Source organism: Grampus griseus (assembly GCF_964374135.1).
Source record: "Grampus griseus genome assembly, chromosome: 10".
Taxonomy (NCBI): domain Eukaryota; kingdom Metazoa; phylum Chordata; class Mammalia; order Artiodactyla; family Delphinidae; genus Grampus; species Grampus griseus.
In genome coordinates this window covers 34458922-34478850 of record NC_139004.1, presented here as the reverse complement: position 1 = coordinate 34478850, position 19929 = coordinate 34458922, and the positions used below count along the sequence as shown (strand labels likewise).

The window sequence follows — 19929 nt, the reverse complement described above, 5'->3', positions numbered from 1 at the left end:
CAGAGGGCCCTTACAATTCGCATGGAATTTCTATAACCCTAATGTGGGCTAATTCATGGAAGAAAGGCTACCAAACTGTCTTTTCCTAGTCCATCTCCATCTTATATATTCAAACTGAGACAGAGAAGATGTCTCAGTTTGATTATATTATGGACATCTACATGAATTTCTATTACAGCATTTATCTTACTGCATTCTAAGTATTTGTTTGTATGCTTTGCTCTTTCACTGGATGACACGGTAGCACAGGGTTTCTCAATTATACATCGATCCCCATTGCCTAACGTAACTTGTAGCACCCAGTGGACACTCAATCACAATTTGTTGAATGAATGAGTGAATGAATGAATGAAGCTATTTAAACTAAACTGTGTTATACTTCCAGTCTCAAAGGCCCATAATAAAGTACTTCATAAAGAAAATATGTTGGGCTTCCCTGGTGGCGCAGTGGTTGAGAGTCTGCCTGCCGATGCAGGGGACACGGGTTCGTGCCCCGGTCCGGGAAGATCCCACATGCCATGGAGCGGCTGGGCCCGTGAGCCATGGCCACTGAGCCTGCGCGTCCAGAGCCTGTGCTCCGTGGCGGGAGCGGCCATAACAGTGAGAGGCCCGCGTACCGCAAAAAAAAAAAAAAAAAATGTTTATAAAAGTCCTTGAATTCTGTTATTTCATCAACAGTATCTGCTCACTCTTTTTACTATTCTCCTTCCTAGGTACTCTTTGGTTCCCTCTCACTTATGTCTTTCTGTGTAAAATTCCAATATTTCTCTACTATCCACAACTTTTTCTCTAGCAGCTGCTCCTAGCTTTACTCAATCTCACATACTCATGTCCACACACTGCAGTCTTCCGTATTTATGTTCTTCTTTCCTCTCATACTGATCTTCTCCTTCTCCTCCTCTCTCCATTATTTTATGCCATAACCTCCATGAAGACCCTTGTGCAGCAGTGTAAAGAGCTAACGGCTGCAGTGATGCAGTGGGCATCTATGAAACAGATAAGTTACATTCGGAGAGCCAAAGGTCAATGACACGTGAACGTCACTGAGACCCTGGGTGAATCCATCGCGCAGATGGAGCTAAGGGCTGACAGACTCCCAGTTCTCACTGCCTGACATGCTCTGACCCCATCCTGGCTGGGCTCACTCCTGCACATTCCTCAGATCTCTGCTTAACGTCAGTCCTGAGAGAACTTTCATTAACTCTCCCTTCCTCAGTCTAAGTCCAATCCCCCACACTCTCCTCGCCCCTTGGACTTGCTCTGCAGTCTCCCATCGGGATTACAGCCACGTACTTAATGAATACTTATTCAGTGCATGTCTCCCTCCACTGGACCATGAGACCTTCGGGGCAGGGGCTGTTTCTGTTTCATTCAGCGCTGTGGTCCAGGGCCCGGCACAGTCCTCAGCACATTACTGCTCCTTATAAGTATCTGTTAAATAAATAAACTAGCTATATAGAAAATCAAATGCCACATAGCCACCAAGACTGCTCACATGAGGCTGATGTTACCAGAATTTTGAAGAGAAGAAATGTAGGGAGAGGAATAGTTTTAATGACAAGTAACAGCTTGCAAAGGTTGTGTAGAATGAAGAAAAAGAAAAGATAAGGAGCAGAATGTTTTTCTTGAGTGATTACAATTGGTGGAAATTTTGATTCAACTAACAAATATAAATATAATTTCGTATGATGGATGGATATAATGGGAATTAAATGATAGTGAAGACTCTGAAACAAGTAGGTATATTTGAAATAAAGCACTTTGAATATAGTCCATTATACTTTCATATCAATGTTACATAAATATCCTATAAAGTAAAAGGATCTGTTAAGTAAAAACAGTATGTAATATGTGAACAAGAAAGAGTTCAGGAATGCTGACTATCGTCAGAAACACTAAAGTGATCTGAACACCATGCAGGCCTTAATCTCTGGGTGTTGCATTACTGGGATTCATTTGGTCAGAGCCTAATTGTGTGTGCCTTGTTCACAGAAAGTTCCCTTAGGTTTCTCTCAATCTGCTTTTTCAGCCAGCTTGACCATTAGAAAGCATTTAATGTCAGGACAACATCATTCTCAAAAGGGTTCATTATGCAGCTTTAAAAAAGTAGTCTTTTTTCTCAAATCTTTCAGTCTCCAACATTCATTAACGGACCCTTTTGCCTCGCCAATATCCTCTGTACTTCTCCACTCCAGTTTTTGATCATGTTTCTCTTTCTTTCTTTCTTTCTTTTTTTTTTCAGAATTAGTTGCCATCTTTAACATTCAACTCACAACATTTATACTCACAGAGCTGAAAGGAACTTGAGAAATAATTTAATTCAATGCACTCCTTTTAGATGGGAGAAATTTTCTCTGGAAGATTTATTTAGCAAAATTCAGATGAGCTTTCTCTGCCTTTGGAATAAAATTCAGAAATTAAAAATTAAGCATGCACTGGGATGGACTGTAGTAAACTTGGAGTAGGGACAGGGAGGGAAGCTAAGGCAAAGAGAACCATTGCAGGGTCAGAATCACCAACTAGATGAAGTCACTACAAATGGAAAAGATACTGGTCATCTCCACATTATGGTCTCATAGCTAATCTACCAGCCCGAAAAAAATAGGCCATGGAGGTCGTTTCCAACTTATATTCACACCCACTACTAATTTTACAAAAAGATACAAGGTATAGTGAAAAAAAGTATAGGCTTTGGAGCCAAGCAATTCGAGGTTCAAATCCCTATCTCAGCACTAGCTGTGTAATCTCAGGAAGGCCTGTGGAAGACCGGAGTTAAAAAAACTGTAAGATGTGGGTAATAACTAATACCTACAGTGCAGAGCTGTTGTGAGGTTTAAATGAAATGGTTTATACAGAAGTCTAGTAGCTATACCAATGTTTATAGCAGCATTATTCACAATAGCCAAAAGGCGGAAACAAGTCATGTTCATCAACAGATGAATGGATATACTAAATACTATATATCTATATTTATATCTACACACACACAACGAGATATTATTTAGCCTTAAAAAGGAAGAAAATTGTGATACACGTTAAAACACGATGGACCTTGAAATTATGCTAAGTGGAAGAAATCAGACACAAAAGGACAAATATTGTATAATTCCACTTATACGAAAATCAGGAACAGGCAAATTCATAGTGGCAGAAAGTAGAACAGAGGTGATGGGGGCCTGGGAGTATAAAGAGATTGTGAGTTACTGTTTAATGGGTACAGAGTTTCTGTTTGGGATCATAAGAAGTTCTGGAAATGGATGATGGTGATGCTTGCACAACATTTTTAATGTACTTAATACCACTGAATTGTAAAAATTAGTTAAATGGTAATTTTACGTTATATATACTTTGCCACAGTAAAAGAAGAGAAACAAAACAAGACAAGACAAAAATGCTAGTAGAATGCGTGATGTGAAGTACATGGTCAAAAAATGGTTAAAATAGGTACATCCCACCCTACCCATTTACCTGTTCTAAGTAATGTAGTGACAAGTTGATATACTTGGCCTCTGTCAGAAGCTGGCCCCCGACTCCAGTCTTCGCAACTCGCTCTGAACCAGCCAGGTCAACCAAATGCAGCTTGGCCTGTCGCACAGTTGCAGATCCTGGTTCCTTGCTTGATAAGTGAATGGTGAATATGCAGTGGGAACGGGTTGAAGCTTGGTTCATAGGAGTCTACAATAAAAATGTTGAAAAACAAAATTGATAAACCATTAGCCAGACTATGAAGAAAAAAAGGGAGAAGACTCAAATCAATAAAATTAGAAATGGAAAAGGGGAAGTAACAACTGACACTGCAGAAATACAAAGGATCGTGAGAGATTACTACAAGCAACTATATGCCAATAAAATAGACAACCTGGAAGAAACGGAAAAATTCATAGAGAAGCACACCTTCCAAGACTGAACCAGGAAGAAATAGAAAATATGAAGAGACCAATCACAAGCACTGAAGTTGAAACTGATTAAAAATCTTCCAACAAACAAAAGCCCAGGACCAGATGGCTTCACAGGTGAATACTATCAAACATTTAAAGAAGAGCTAACACCTATCCTTCTCAAACTCTTCCAAAATATAGCAGAGGGAGGAACACTCCCAAACTCATTCTACGAGGCCACCATCACCCTGATACCAAAACCAGACAAAGATGTCACAAAGAAAGAAAACTACAGGCCAATATCACTGATGAACATAGATGCAAAAATCCTCAACACAATACCAGCAAACAGAATCCAAGAGCACATTAAAAGGATCACACACCATGATCAAGTGGGGTTTATCTCAGGAATGCAAGGATTCTTCAATATATGCAAATCAATCAATGTGATACATCCTATTAACAAGTTTAAGGAGAAAAACCATATGATCATCTCAATAGATGCAGAGAAAGCTTTCAACAAAATTCAACACCCATTTATGATAAAAACCCTGCAGAAAGTAGGCATAGGGAGAAGTTACCTCAACATAATAAAGGCCATATATGACAAACCCACAGCCAACATCGTCCACGATGGTGAAAAACTGAAAGCATTTCCACTAAGATCAGGAACAAGACAAGGTTGCCCACTCTCACCACTCTTATTCAACATAGTTTGGGAAGTTTTAGCCACAGCAATCAGAGAAGAAAAAGAAATAAAAGGAATCCAAATTGGAAAAGAAGAAGTAAAGCTGTCACTGTTTGCAGATGACATGATACTATACATAGAGAATCCTAAAGATGCTACCAGAAAACTACTAGAGCTAATCAATAAATCTGGTAAATTTGCAGGATACAAAATCAATGCACAGAAATCTCTTGCATTCCTATACACTAATGATGAAAAATCTGAAAGTGAACTTAAGAAAACACTCCCATTTACCACTGCAACAAAAAGAATAAAATACCTAGGAATAAACCTACCTAAGGAGACAAAAGACCTGTATGCAGAAAATTATAAGACACTGATGAAAGAAATTAAAGATAATACAAATAGATGGAGAGATATACCATGTTCTTGGATTGGAAGAATCAACATTGTGAAAATGACTATATTACCCAAAGCAATCTACAGATTCAATGCAATCCCTATCAAACTACTACAGGCATTTTCCACAGAACTAGAACAAAAAATTTCACAATTTGTATGGAAACACAAAAGACCCCGAATAGCCAAAGCAATCTTGAGAAAGCAAAACAGAGCTGGAGGAATCAGGCTCCTGGACTTCAGACTATACTACAAAGCTACAGTAATCAAGATAGTATGGTACTGGCACAAAAATAGAAATATAGATCAATGAAACAGGATAGAAAGCCCAGAGATAAACCCACACACATACTGTCACCTTATCTTTGATAAAGGAGGCAAGAATATGCAATGGAGAAAAGACAGCCTCTTCAATAAGTGGTGCTGGGAAAACTGGACAGCCACATGTAAAAGAACGAAATTAGAGCACTCCCTAACACCATACACAAAAATAAACTCAAAATGGATTAAAGACCTAAATGTAAGGCCAGACACTATAAAACTCTTAGAGGAAACCATAGGCAGAACACTCTATGACATAAATCACAGCAAGATCCTTTTTGACCCACCTCCTAGAGAAATGGAAATGAAAACATAAATATACAAATGGGACCTAATGAAACTTAAAAGCTTTTGCACAGCAAAGGAAACCATAAACAAGATGAAAAGACAACCCTCAGAATGGGAGAAAATATTTGCAAATGAAGCAACTGACAAAGGATTAATCTCCAAAATTTACAAGCAGCTCATGCAGCTCAATATCAAAAAACCAAACAACCCAATCCAAAAATGGGCAGAAGACCTAGATAGACATTTCTCCAGAGAAGATATACAGATTGCCAACAAACATATGAAAGAATGCTCAATATCAGTAATCATTAGAGAAATGCAAATCAAAACTACCATGAGGTGTCACCTCACACCAGTCAGAATGGCCATCATCAAAAAATCTACAAACAATAAATGCTGGAGAGGGTGTGGAGAAAAGGGAACCCTCATACACTGTTGGTGGGAATGTAAATTGATAAAGCCACTATGGAGAACAGTATGGAGGTTCCTTAAAAAACTAAAAATACAACCACCATACGACCCAGCAATCCCACTACTGGGCATATACCCTGAGAAAAACCATAATTCAAAAAGAGTCATGTACCACAATGTTCACTGCAGCTCTATTTACGATAGCCAGGACATGGAAGCAACCTAAGTGTCCATCGACAGATGAATGGATAAAGAAGAGGTGGCACATATATACAATGGAATATTATTCAGCCATAAAAAGAAACGAATTTGAGTTATTTGTAGTGAGGTGGATGGACCTAGAGTCTGTCATACAGAGTGAAGTAAGTCAGAAAGAGAAAAACAAATACCGTATGCTAACACATGCATATGGAATCTAAAAAAAAAAAAAAAATGGTCATGAAGAACCTAGGGGCAAGACGGGAATAAAGACGCAGACCTACTAGAGAATGGACTTGAGGACACGGGGAGGGGGAAGGAAGGGTAAGCTGGGACAAAGTGAGAGAGTAGTAGTATATATATGGACATATATACACTACCAAATGTAAAATAGATAGCTAGAGCGCAGCAGTCCCATAGCACAGGGAGATCAGCTTGGTGCTTTGTGATCAGCTAGAAGGGTGGGATATGGAGGTGGGAGGGAGGGAGACACAAGAGGGAAGAGATATGGGGATATATGTATATGTATAACTGATTCACTTTGTTATAAAGCAGAAACTAACACACCATTGTAAAGCAATTATACTGCAATAAAAACGTTAAAAAAAAGAAGTAATGCGAACAATGAGAATTTCTGTGGAATATCAACAGATTTAAATTTATATTTCCAGTGAAAAGACTTCATTTCCCAGGAAGTGAACACTTTCAAATGGAGTAAAAACACTTGTAGCTGAGATCCTTAACATGTATTATTTTCTCCTGAATGACTGATAACAGATGTAGCCGGGTTCATTCAGAAAGTGAAAAAAGAGTGTGAATGAGGTAAAGTTTGGGACCTCTTAACCAGTAGTATAATGTTATTTCATTACATGAGCACAATCCATACCTTAACTTTGGCTAGCCATATTGAAAATGTTCAATGTGAATTTCATGGTAAAAGAGCTGAGAATGGGTTCATAAAGAGAATTCATTACAGAATTGTAAACACAATCCACAGACAAGGATACCCAACATCACTGCTACTACCCAACACTGAACTGGGGCTTCCAGTCAAGGTAATAAACAAGAAAAATATATGAGGCATAGTGACAGGAAAAGAAGAAATGAAAGTGTCATTATATACCGAAAATATTGTGGCTTACAAAGAAAATGCAAGAATGTCTACAAATAAACTGTTAAGGGCTAAAAAGATTAGCAGGGTTGCGGGATGCAAGACCAATATGAAAAATCAATAAAGTTCTAATAATCCAGCAACAATTAATCAGGAAATATTTTATTTGTAATAGCAACAAAGATGATGAGACACTAAGAGATTAATCTTATAAAAGATGTGTAATTTGCAGAGAAAATGAAAATCTGAATAAATGGTGTACCAGATGTTAATATACCATTTCATAGATGGGAAAATTCAAAATTAATCTCTATATTAATCTCTCTATATTAATCTATATATTCAATGCAATTGAAATACAAATGCCACTGGTTTTGTTTGCAGAACAAAACAAATTAATTCTAAAAACCAGATGAAAGAGCAAATATTGGCAAAATAATCAAAAACAATTCGGTGAAAGAATAATAAGGAAAGGGGTCTTGTCTTGCTATATATCAAGGAATAATCATAACACCATAGTAATTAAAACTGTGGGACTGGTGCAGGAACAGATAGAGGATGAGATCAGTGAAACATGCTGTGCTCATTTAAGGAACTCTGTATAAGGTATGGGTGACATCACACCACAGTAGAGAAAGGATGGACTTATTAACAAATGATGTTGGAGTAATGGTCTAACCACCTTGAAAAAGTAAATTTAGATTGCTCTCTCACACTATACACACAAATAAATTCCAGAATGTATTATAGACTTATGTGTAAAAGAACACAACCTTAACATTCATAAAATATAGAAGCATATTGTAATCAACCCAAGGTAGTAATAGATAATCTATGATAAGACACAAAACACAAAACTGAATGGATTTGAAATATTTGACCAAATAATCCAAAATTAAAGAACTTCTGTGTGATGAGATCTACCGTAAAGTTAAAAGACTGGGCGATGATATTGGCAATATATATGGCTGACAAAAGATTACTATTTGAAATAAAGAACCCCCACAAATCAATAAGAAAAACAACACAGAAAAAATGAGCAAAGGATATGAACAGGCATCCCATAAAGAGGAAACATGAAAATGGTCAACAAGTCTTTGAAAAAATTGCTCAAGCTTACAAATAGTCAAGACAAGTAATTAAAACCCAACAACAAACTACTTCATTCACCTCTACTAGACGGGCAAATTTAAAAAAATAAACTCTAACAAAACAAGTGTTTGTAAGGATATAAGGAAGCAGGAACTTTTATACACTGCTGGTAGGAATGTAAATCAAGAATCTTTTTTGAGAGAATTCCCTATGGCCCACAAGCCAGCAACAGCCTGACTACTAGGTATATTTCCTAGAGAGAAACCTGGGCCAGGTACATTACCTGGGAGAGAGAGAGACAGAGGCAGAGAGATGGATGGACATCCACTGCAATACTGCTTGGGGTAGCAAAAAGTTGGTGCAAGATGTACAGCCTAAATGGACATCTGTGGTGGGAAAGATGAATAAACTGGGATAATTCAAATTACAGAAAATTAAACTTCTGTATAGACTGACATAGATTCCTAAAATAGAATGCTGAGGAAAAATGGCAAGTTAAAGAATAATATAAATACTATGATAGAACTTACATAATTAAGAAGACAATATTATCTAAAAATATTAGTTCATGGTGCTATAACTTAGGTCATTAAAAGCGTAAAACATGGACTGGAGGATATAGCAAATTAATGATAGTTGTTGCCTTTGTGAGGGATGGAAGTGAAAGGCCAACAAGGAGACTTCAACTTTATCTGAAATATCCTATTATTTTTATTTAAAAATTCTCAGAAGTAAATAGATATCAGATATCTCAAAATATCTAAAATAAAAATTATCTAAAAATATTCCAAAAGAATGCTCATGTGAGTAAACACGTTCAGCTCTCCACCTTTGCAAAACAGGATTTAACGAAAGACTTTCCATACAGATATACCTGTATTCAGATAGGGTAATATATTTAGATGCTATTTCAACCAGAAATTCTTTCTGTAAATATAAATTCTTGATATACACGATCACTGATTTACACCAACTAGCAAAATACAGAGATTTCAAAATACTGGCATAGTTTTCGTGATGATGATGTAGCTAGGGAGTTACATAGGCTGAAAATTTGACCCATTACTCGTTGCCACAATAACTATACCTAAACCTAGCCAGTGTGTGATTTTGCATGCTAAAGTGGATCAGCAAATAACCGTACATCTAAAACCGCAAACTCAAATTTAGAACCTAAGTTGAGGTGTTTTGGAAGTGACTGTAAGTTATTTGCAGAACTTAAACGTGGGTTTCATTTCACTGTTATATTTGCACAACAATGAATCGTACAGCACTGTAACAAAAGTCAAATGACAATCGATATAAATGACTAACATAGAGACTATCCCCAACAGCTGTCTTCAGCTTCCAAATTGATGCACTGAAATCACAGTAAAATGTGGACCATTACAAATAGTGGAAGAGTGAACTCATTTCAAAGGGTACATCAAATTAAATTGTATTTCTTTCTGTAGTTTGTAATTAAAATGCAGTAATGTGTAGGAGTCCATGCCTACAATTTTGTAACTTCTCATAAATATTTTCTGCATGAAGTAGTAGTTGGTGTACTCTTAGCGAAAAATTTCTTAAACCTCAGAAAACATTCTTTATGTATAGCTGTTTAAGTGTGATTGAATATGCCAGTGTCTGCTCTGTGTTTATTTAAGGACATCTTTATGTCTCATAGGCATGCCCCTACGTTTGTCCTTTTAAAGGTAAAATTGTATTTAAACATTTTTGAAACTGCCTAAGAACAGACGGCACCATTTAGGCAGATTTCATTCAAATTTAAGTGCACATTTTAAACAAATGTGCTCTTGGCACTAGAGACAGTGCCTTTGGAAAAATTCTAGTGATGATTAATCATCTGCATGCAGAGAGCTTTCACATTTCGTATCATTCTGAGTATATAGCCCCGTATTAGGCAGTACAGAGACAAGAAGGAAAAGAAGGCCTGGACCTTGCCCTCAAGGCATTTATAATCTAGTTCAGGAGCTAATAACAAAATGTGTGAAATGAGAGTGAACAATGAGAAAAAGGTAAATGTGCAGGAAAGAAAGTGATCTGTTTTCAGCACTGAGCATCCTGATCTTTCAGGTAAAACCTACGAATGTTAACCATTCCCTCATTATGGAAGCTCTCCACGCTCCTTCTATTCCTAGGTTTCTAGAGTCAAACATTCTCTCTAGGGCTTCCCTGGTGGCGCAGTGGTTGAGAATCTGCCTGCCAATGCAGGGGACACGGGTTCGAGCCCTGGTCTGGGAAGATCCCACATGCCGCGGAGCAACTAGGCCCGTAAGCCACAGCTACTGAGCCTGCACGTCTGGAACCTGTGCTCCGCCACAAGAGAGGCCGCGATAGTGAGAGGCCCGCGCACCGCGATGAAGAGTGGCCCCCGCTTGCTGCAACTAGAGAAAGCCCTCGCACAGAAACAAGACCCAAACACAGCCAAACATAAAGAAAGAAAGAAAGAACTGAGTAAAAAATTAAAAACAACAACAACAAAAAAAAAAACCACTCGCTGTAACTGCTTGCTCTGTCTCCTTTTCCTTTATTGGACCCTTTTCTCTCCAGTCCCTAAAATAGGCATGTCCCAAGCTATGGTCATCATATTTCTTCCTCTTGGGGAACTCTTCCATAGCTCTGATTCTCATTGGATTGGTACTGCAGTGTAGTTAAAAATCACACAACCAAAATTTTAGAATTGGGTGTCGGATGACCTGGTTTCTTCAAGCCCTGGTTCCATCAGTTACTAGTGTTGAAATCTTAAGCAAATTTACGTAAAGTAATTTTGGTTTTTCATGCCTTTGAAATGCCATAATAAGACTTGCTTTGCTGCAAAGAGTTGTACTAATTACCGATTGAAATGTTGAAGTGGTCCATGAACTGTAAAAGGTCATAAGAATGTCTCACTGTTGATGTTCACTCTGTTCAGATGCCTCCCATGTCCTTATTTCCAACCACAATTTCTCTGTACCCCAGAGTAGAATGTCCAAGAGCTGGACTGAAAACTCACTAAAATGCCCTGCCAGCATCTTGAACTTAATGTTACCCCAAACAACCTCATCACTTTCCCTCATTCTGTGTCCCACGGATGGATATCCAATCCGTCCTACTGCATGTACCTCTGTCAGCTTTGCTCCATCTCCAAATATCTTTTACCTCTCACCTGGGCTACTACATTCTTTCCTTACTAGTCTTCCCATATTTACTCTTGGCTCCTCCAACTGTTCTCCACCTTGCAGACAGAGTAATACTTCAAAAACACATATTTGATTACATCAATCTCACCTAAATCCCTGAATTAAACTAGCATGCTCCCTAAGACTAATATCTCCGGTTCCTACAACTGTATCTGATACAACTGTTTATCAAACTATTTTTAAAGTATGGCAATCTGACACTCTGAACTGAATTTATGCTTTCAGATGTAGCCTAACCACAGCAGAGGAAACTGGAATCTGAGCAATCCAAATCTAGCGTTGCCAATAAATAGCACACGAAGTGATAAACCATATTTGCTCCAGCCTTTTACCCATGCTATGGAATTTCTTTGGGAAACACACACACTTGTTTATTTGATGACTGCATTTGATTAGTTTTTATCCCAACATTACTATCTGTTGAGATAATTCTGAATTTTGACTGTTTTGCAATTTTGCGCTGTCAACGAATGAAACTATCCTGTATCTCCTCACCCAAACAATTTTGTAAGACATGGAGTAGGGCAGAACAATAGTATTCCATGAAGACACCCGTACTTTCTTCTCCACTAGGCAATAATTATGGGTATTTTCTAATTGGCTTCAATCCAAGTACTTTCATATACTTTCAATTTCTCTTTATATCTCCCAAGGATATTTTGAGAGACTTTATTAAATAACTTGAATTCACTTGACCTATGAATTTTTATAACCCTATCAGAAAAGTGAATGAAATTAGTTTAAAGTGAATCATTTAACAATCATTTTTCAGATTCTTTTTTAGGATTTGGTATCAAAAATATTAACCTGTCATTTTCCAAATGTTTTCTTTTTTTGCAGAGTTGAGAATAAATGACTTTCTTTTATAGAGTAAAAGTCTAAAACCCAGGCTCACTGGGTCCCTTACAGATTCATCATATTGGTAATCTGTGGTCAAGGAAAGTTAGTTTTCCTCTTTCTCATCTCCAGCCCAGCAAAAGCTGACTTCTCACTGAAGGCCTATCTGAAAGGTTACCTCCTCTACAAAGGCTCTCCACTTCCCACCTCCTCCCACCTAGACTCTGAGCTCCTTGGGGGCAGGGACGGTGTCTCACACATCATTGTAACCCTAGCATAACATTACACAATGGTGTTCAAAAATGTCTGTTAAATCGTTGACTCTTGCTTATTTCTAGTTTTCTGGAATCTCTATGGCATGCTTCATAATTTCTAAAAATTGCCAAATAATTCAGAGACTATAACTGCAAACTCTTTAAATCCATGCAATATAAGTTGAGTCTAAAAATTAGAATTATTTGTACAGCAAGATTGACTCCAATCTCTACACTTATCTTGGGCTTCAATTACCCTTTGTGCCTGACTCCAGGGCTCTTATTATCCACTACACTGTACATCTTCAACTGCCTTTTCTCTTGCCTGGAATGTCCTCTTGATGGTCAAGTATTGGCCAGTATGTCTTATGGGAAAAGTATGCCCTTCTCCTCCTCCCAAAATAAGCCTACTCAAAATTCATTTATCTTCATGAATTCCCTTGGACTATTCCCAATTGGCATTAACTACTGTGTTCAGAAAGGCCATTTAAACATTTGTGCATAGAGTAGAAGATAATTAATATCCAAACTCTGGAAAAATCCATTGTTCCAAATGGATTTTTAAATGTCTATCATTTAAAAAATTGTGACATTGTAATGGACAGTTTACAGCAGAGGGTAGTGAGGGATGACGGTGGAATCTACCAGGCTACAACTGAGTGTTTGGTGGTCAGCCCATTTCTTGCAGTGTAAAGAGTGGTGCAGATTATAGAAGGTGCTTCAAAAATGACCTTGTCAGTCAATGGTGGCTTCAAACTGTCTATCTAAAAGGGGCTTGGAGTAGCAATGTACTTGTGGAGTGGTACTTGAAGCTGCTTTTGCAGCTTTACATAACATAGCATTAAATCGAGGAAACACCACATGTCTGTATTGAAGGCTAAAGCTCCTTCTCCACCAGCCCTTCAAGCCACTTAGTGGCACTGGCTGGGCTACCACCCTAAGAAGCTCTTTCACTGAACAAGAATCATTTTCTGCAGAGCAGGAGATACTCCTAGGCTGAAAGAGAAATTTGAAAAGAAATGGTATAGCAACAAGAATTGGGTAACAGTGATAAGCATTTACAAAAGCCTGTTTATTCATCTTTCCTGTTGGAATCTGCAGATGTACAACTACTAATCCTGATGCTCTATGATTTTGTTACGCATATTCCTATTGGTAGATCAACAAAATTTTTCACTTTTTTCATTATTTCTTCATGATTTGTGGGTGTGTGGCCATTTTCAAGATTGAAAATTTTAATTTAAGGGCAAAAATTGATATGTGAATTATGATTTTTGTGTTTATATAATATACTATTATTTTTTTTGTAACAATTTTTCTACTTTTAGTTAATCTCATGTTTTCAATCACTTCAAGAATTATTACAGGTCTTCCCTGGTGGCGCAGTGGTTGAGAGTCCGCCTGCCGATGCAGGGGACACGGGTTTGTGCCCCGGTCCGGGAAGATCCCACATGCCGCGGAGCGGCTAGGCCCGTGAGCCATGGCCGGTAAGCCTGCGTGTCCAGAGCCTGTGCTCCACAACGGAAGAGGCCAAAACAGTGAGAGGCCCGCGTACCGCAAAAAAAAAACAAAACAAAAAAACAAAAAATGATTACAAATAGTTAATAAATACAGTCTTCAATGAGTCAAGTAATTTCTTTATATTACATATTAAGATTTCCTAGGATCCTTTGAATACTTTCTTTTTCTTGTTGTATCTTATAGCTTATATTCCACTCTTATGTACCAAAATCTTTCTTTCTTCAATCAGGTCTCTATTTTGCAGTGAAATAGCTCAACAAGAATTTCCCCTAATTTAGAATAGGTCAGGTGAAGAGAATTCTCTCTTAGGTTCAACAGGAGTATATAATACACATGCTTGAGACTTTTTAAAGCAAACCATCTAAGAACAGCAGCAGACACAGAATCCAGAATTCAGCTTTCACTCCAATTCTCCTTGTTTGATAACACTTTCTAACCAGATATCCTAATTGATCTGTTCCTTTGATCATTTGCTCTAACTGAATTGAAGACTGAAAATACTAGCCTCCATGTGTTTCCCAGACTGATATCTGAGCCTTTTAGGTTAAAATTCACCCTTAACTGAGGATTATCTAACCCTCCCCCAACTGGTTAAATGATTTCTTATCTAATTCCTCCCATGGCAAATGGGTTGGTTAGGAGGCCCACCACACACTTGTTGTACTCTAACTCAGCCTGGAAAAGTGAGGCCTGACCAAACTTAGTGGTTTAGCATGTGACCCTATAAACACCTGTCTTGATCTTTTCTGAAGTTGTTTCAGAACATACTGCTTAGCAGCAAAATATCCCCAATTTGATAGCCCTCTATGGGAATTAATGACCCTAAACTGCTCATTTTCCTTTCTGATTTTTCTTTTTATAAGATACCTGGCTTTTAGAAAAGTAATCAAACTCATTTTCCCTAATTGCAAGATTTCTAGGTCCAGGGTATTATCAAAGCAACTGTGTAAAAGAGAAAAACAGACCAGGCACACCAACTTTTTTTTAAATTTAAAAGTAAGCTTTGGAGCAATCTGAAACATATGATAAGAATGTTTTTGCAATTGTGATTCACCTTTCTGATAAGAATAGCCTATTTTGTTTTATTATATATCCCTTCTAACAGGTCTGGAATCAATTTGATGGATTTTTGATTTTCATGTCTTCAAAGATCTGTTAGCTGACTTCAAAATTTTAGGAAAATTGAAAGCCAGAATTAGTGATGGCTCTTCTTCTGTTGGATGTCAATATTTAGAAGATTGCTTCCCTATGGGCCGTTTCTCCAAAATTTGGCAAATCAAATACATTTATATAAAAATATAAGTATGCTAAAGTCAGCGCACATGGCAAATTGAGGAAGAATTTTACCTACATGTTTAATTAGAGCTATGTTCAATTATCATCCTTGTTTAATATCCTTGAACTGGGTATCATCATATCAACACCAGGACAAAGGTTTGTTCTCTAACAATGGAAAATATATCATCCCAAATGCTCCCCCACCTTTTATTTACTTGACTGCAAGAGGAATCATAGCTAAATTTGGTCCTCAATGGCATTCTTGTTGTCTAGCATATACATTTTTCATCTTTTAAACTAAGGTTAACATTTTTTCTCTCTTCTCTTCCTCTTAAAATTCAGTCGGGCTTAACAATTTCCAAGTCTGACCATACACATAACTGGAAAAAATGATATTACGGGGCTAAAAAGTCTAATGATCTTCTCAAGAATTTATAGCAGTTCATTTAAACTGTCTTTAGGGAAAACCTTTTTCTATACATATTGTATACCTCGAGATTATAAGTAAACTGAAAATACCTGTTACTATCCTGTGTATAGACAACTAGAAACAGGTAGTGATAACACACAAAGCAGAACTCAGATATACATTTGAGTAATTTTATTCTTATGAAAGAAGTTTATCCTGTCAAATTGATTGTGGTAGCTCTCAATGCAATGTTCGAGTTCAGACATCGAGGTCTGTATCGGACACAGATTTGAGGACAATGTCACTCACAGTACAGATGCTGAAGGAAGAACTCTAGAAGCATAGATGTCTGGTGATTACATACATTATTTCACTCCATTTTATAGTCCAATGATATTTTTTCCACATTTTGAAGATTCCACAGTTCTCTCTATGGCTATGAAGATCTCTTGCTGTTAGAATTGGCAAGAATCCAAGTGGCAAGCCCAAAACGTGATCAAATTACTTGTTGAAGGTTTTGGGCAGTTGATAAGACCCCTGTCTCCTCCCTCCTAGTTTGAAACCAATACAAGGACTAATGCAAAAGTCAGCCTGCCAAAAAAATGAAAGTATCTATCGACAAGAAATGCTAGAAGAATAGCTTCTTCTTAACGTTGACTTCTTATAGCCCAAACTGACTTCCTGCCATTTCCCTCATGTGTATTCCTGATTGAAGATAAGCCAAAAGCAATCTATCTGAATTATTAACCCTATTTCTTATAGAAATGGTTTTACTCAGGGGCTAATCTATGCCTCTTTGCCCTCTGATCAATTCCTTCCCTTTCCTCTATTTTGCTCTGCATCACAGAGATGCAGAGTCCTAAAGGCAGCATTTCCCCACGACCCTTTTTAGCTGGCATCCAGCTGGAAAGTCAGGGAAGGGGAGAGATACTCTGGCTTTTCCCTTCCTCATGCCTTCCACTCTCCTGCCAATGCCTCCTACCCGCTGAGACCTGCCTATAGATTGTCATAGCTTCCTGTTGTTGGTCATCTCTACGAGTTGTATTACCATCCCCTGTTTGGCTTCTCAGATTCTTCCGTCATCCACGAAACAAAACTATCTGCACTGATTTCTCCTGTTTTAAATACAGAGTAGTTTGTTTTCCTTGTTAGATCCTGACTGATACACTCAATTAAATACACAGCAATTTAACATAAAGCTCTCAGATGTTATACAAGACTGACAGAAGTATAAAGTCTTTGTATTTCTTTCAAAGTTACAGGCAAGACACTGCCCATTTTGCCACACAAGACCCTTTAAACAAGTATGGATACAATCTGCCTGCAATTCAATACTCGTAAATTTGCTCTCTGAACAATGAAAACTATATAACCAAAAATGTCAAAATGATGCCCTTGTTTTTACTTGTCTGCCTGAAGAATCATAGCTAAATTTTGTCCTTAATGGCAATAATTAACTCACTCCAGTTGTCTATCATATCCATCTATCTTCTTTTAAATCAAGTTTACCTTCAAATTTTTTTTTTCCTCTTTGACATTTTTTTGGGTCCAGGTTTATATGTGTTTTAATATTGTAAGTTGCTTCAAACCCATTTGGAAAATAGATGATATATATAATACTAACATAAACATTGTTTTCTTACTAAAAAAAACATGCTATATTTGAATTTTATGAAGAATAATGAGTTAGTATTTTGTAAAAATGATGCACATTTATCAAGATAGATCAAGTTATATTATGGTAGCAAATGAACAAATAGCACCATAATCTCAGAGGCTTAAAAATCACAAAGGTTTCTTTCTTGCTCACGTTATTTCTCCAGTGTTGTTAAATGGTGGCTCTGCTCCACATACTTGACACCAGCAAAGCTGATGGGGGTGCTGCCATCTTCTAAGACCACCTCCACAACATAAAGCTTCAGGGTTTGCCACAAAAGGGAAGGAGATTAAGGAGAACTTTATGCTAGTTCTCAAAGGCTTCGAAACAAAAGTAACATGCTACTTTCACTCAGATTGCACTGGATACAGCAAGTGAACTCCCTTAACTTCAAGGAAGCATGTGCTAGAAGGAATAAACAGAAGTTTTGGTAAGTGCTGGTAATCCCTACCACACTTTTTATTTTAAAAATCCAAACAACACAAAAAGGAGCAAAGATGAAAGTGAAAATCTCCCCAAAATAACAGTGTTAATGTTTGATAAAAATTGTATTTAGATACCTTTAATATAGAAGAACATATAGAAGTACTTTACCAAAACAAAAGCATACTACACATATTCTATATATTCTAATATATATTCTATATATTCTAAGAATATACTATTGTTAATTGAAAATGACTAAATTAAATTTTATTTGAATTTAATAGAAAAATAAATAAAACTGAAGGGATTGGTGAGCTTCAGATAAATGTTTTTTCATGGTAAGAGATGTATATCTTTTCTCTAAAAGTATCTCTTTAGAATTAAGGAAAACTCATGGAATTAAAGGACTTGGGTCATCATGATTTTAACTACATGGTTGACATTTAGACAGTATCTACTTTCTTGCTTTGAAATATAAGGAAATTAGCTCACTTATAACACCACCCCTCCTCTACTTTCTAACTCCAAATTTGTGTTATATCTATTATTATTTATATTTTCAAGGTTTATAATATTTACTTACACAGTTGTTTAGTTTTATGTCTACATTTAAATAAATTCAATGTTTCTCACCAGTCCTTTTGTAATGCTTCTGGGTTCTCACATTCGTTAATTTGATTTATCTTTTAGTTGGTTAGCCTTGATTGTCAAGCAATTTTTAAAAACGATCCCTCAGTTCATTTTCTTCCAGGAGTCACACATGCTTAAAAATACTTGTCTGATGTTTTTGTTTTTAAAGGAAAACTTGAAAATTTGGCTGGGTATAAAATTATTGGGACACAATATCCTTGCTTCAGAACTTGTTCCACTGTCTTCTGGCACTGAATATTGCTAAGGAAAAGTCCAAGAGCAAACTTTTTTTAATCTTCACTCAGAGTTGGCTTGCATTTTTCAGACTGGATGTCCATAAGTTTCTTTATTTAGCTTTGGAAATTAGTAACTTCAATAGATTTTATCTTGGAGTTGAGCTTTTCCCATTTTTTCTTAGACACAGCATGGCCTTTTCATCCGCAGATTCAAGTAATGCCAGATTTCAGGAAACTTCTCTCTCTCTCTCTCTCTCTCTCACTCTCTATCCATGTTTTTTCTGTTCCTCTCACTCTTCTTCAGGATTTCTAATTACTCAAGATTGGTTTCTCCTTTGGCTGTCTTTCTAGGTATCATTTTCTCTCATTATTTTAAATATCCTTAGTTATTTTTCAGCCACATTTCCTCCTCTTCTTCTTCCTTGTCTTCCTTCTCCTCCTCCTTTTCTCCTTCCTTCTCTTTCGTTTCTTAATGGCACTTTCATCACTATAATGGCTTTCTTCTTCTCTTTCATTTCTGAGTTCTTCAAGCTTGCTTTTATTTTCTTGTCTTGTAATCTTTTCTTTGAAACTTTCTATATTTTTAAGCTATTTTTAAAAACACATATTGCTTTTAGGTAACATATTTAAGATTCTGAAGTATACTGCCTTGCTTCCTAATGTAAGGAGTCTTCAAATGTATGTTGCTTTTCCCTCCACACTCCATATACATGGAAAGATCTTTAGTATTTTCTTTTTGATAATTTTATCTTTGAGCATGTGCATCTTTTTCCTAGAGAGTAGTCTGGGAGATGGGTAAGGGAATATTCAAATTCAGTTTGTGTCCTGAGTACCTTTACTCTGCACATATTTCATTCTTAGCCTTAAGAGCACATACTTTCCTCAAATTTTTGCACTAAAAGGTCTGGGATGGCAAAACCCCTTAAGTCACAAACTCCCTGAATCCCACTCACCAAAGGCCATCTTTCTTGGCCATAAGCCTAGACCACTGACCATAAACATGGCCTGTCTTTAAGGTTTCTTCTTTAGACTCACCTTCTATAGTGTAGAAGGAATATCTAAATAATATTGCCCTATCGTGCCCTATCGTATTGCCCTTGTCTGTTTTCTTAG

At 37.0% G+C, this 19929-nt stretch overlaps 1 protein-coding gene across 1 annotated transcript in view; it reads right to left on the bottom strand.

The window, feature by feature from the left end:
- The window catches only part of KIF6 (kinesin family member 6), a gene marked incomplete at both ends in the record, with an annotated part of 383803 nt that overhangs the window by 240528 nt on the left and 123346 nt on the right, over positions 1 to 19929 (bottom strand). Inside the window, one exon of the mRNA XM_082663489.1 lies at positions 3469 to 3675. Coding sequence (XP_082519615.1) covers positions 3469 to 3675 — 207 coding nt within the window. The remainder of the gene's footprint in view (positions 1 to 3468; positions 3676 to 19929) is intronic.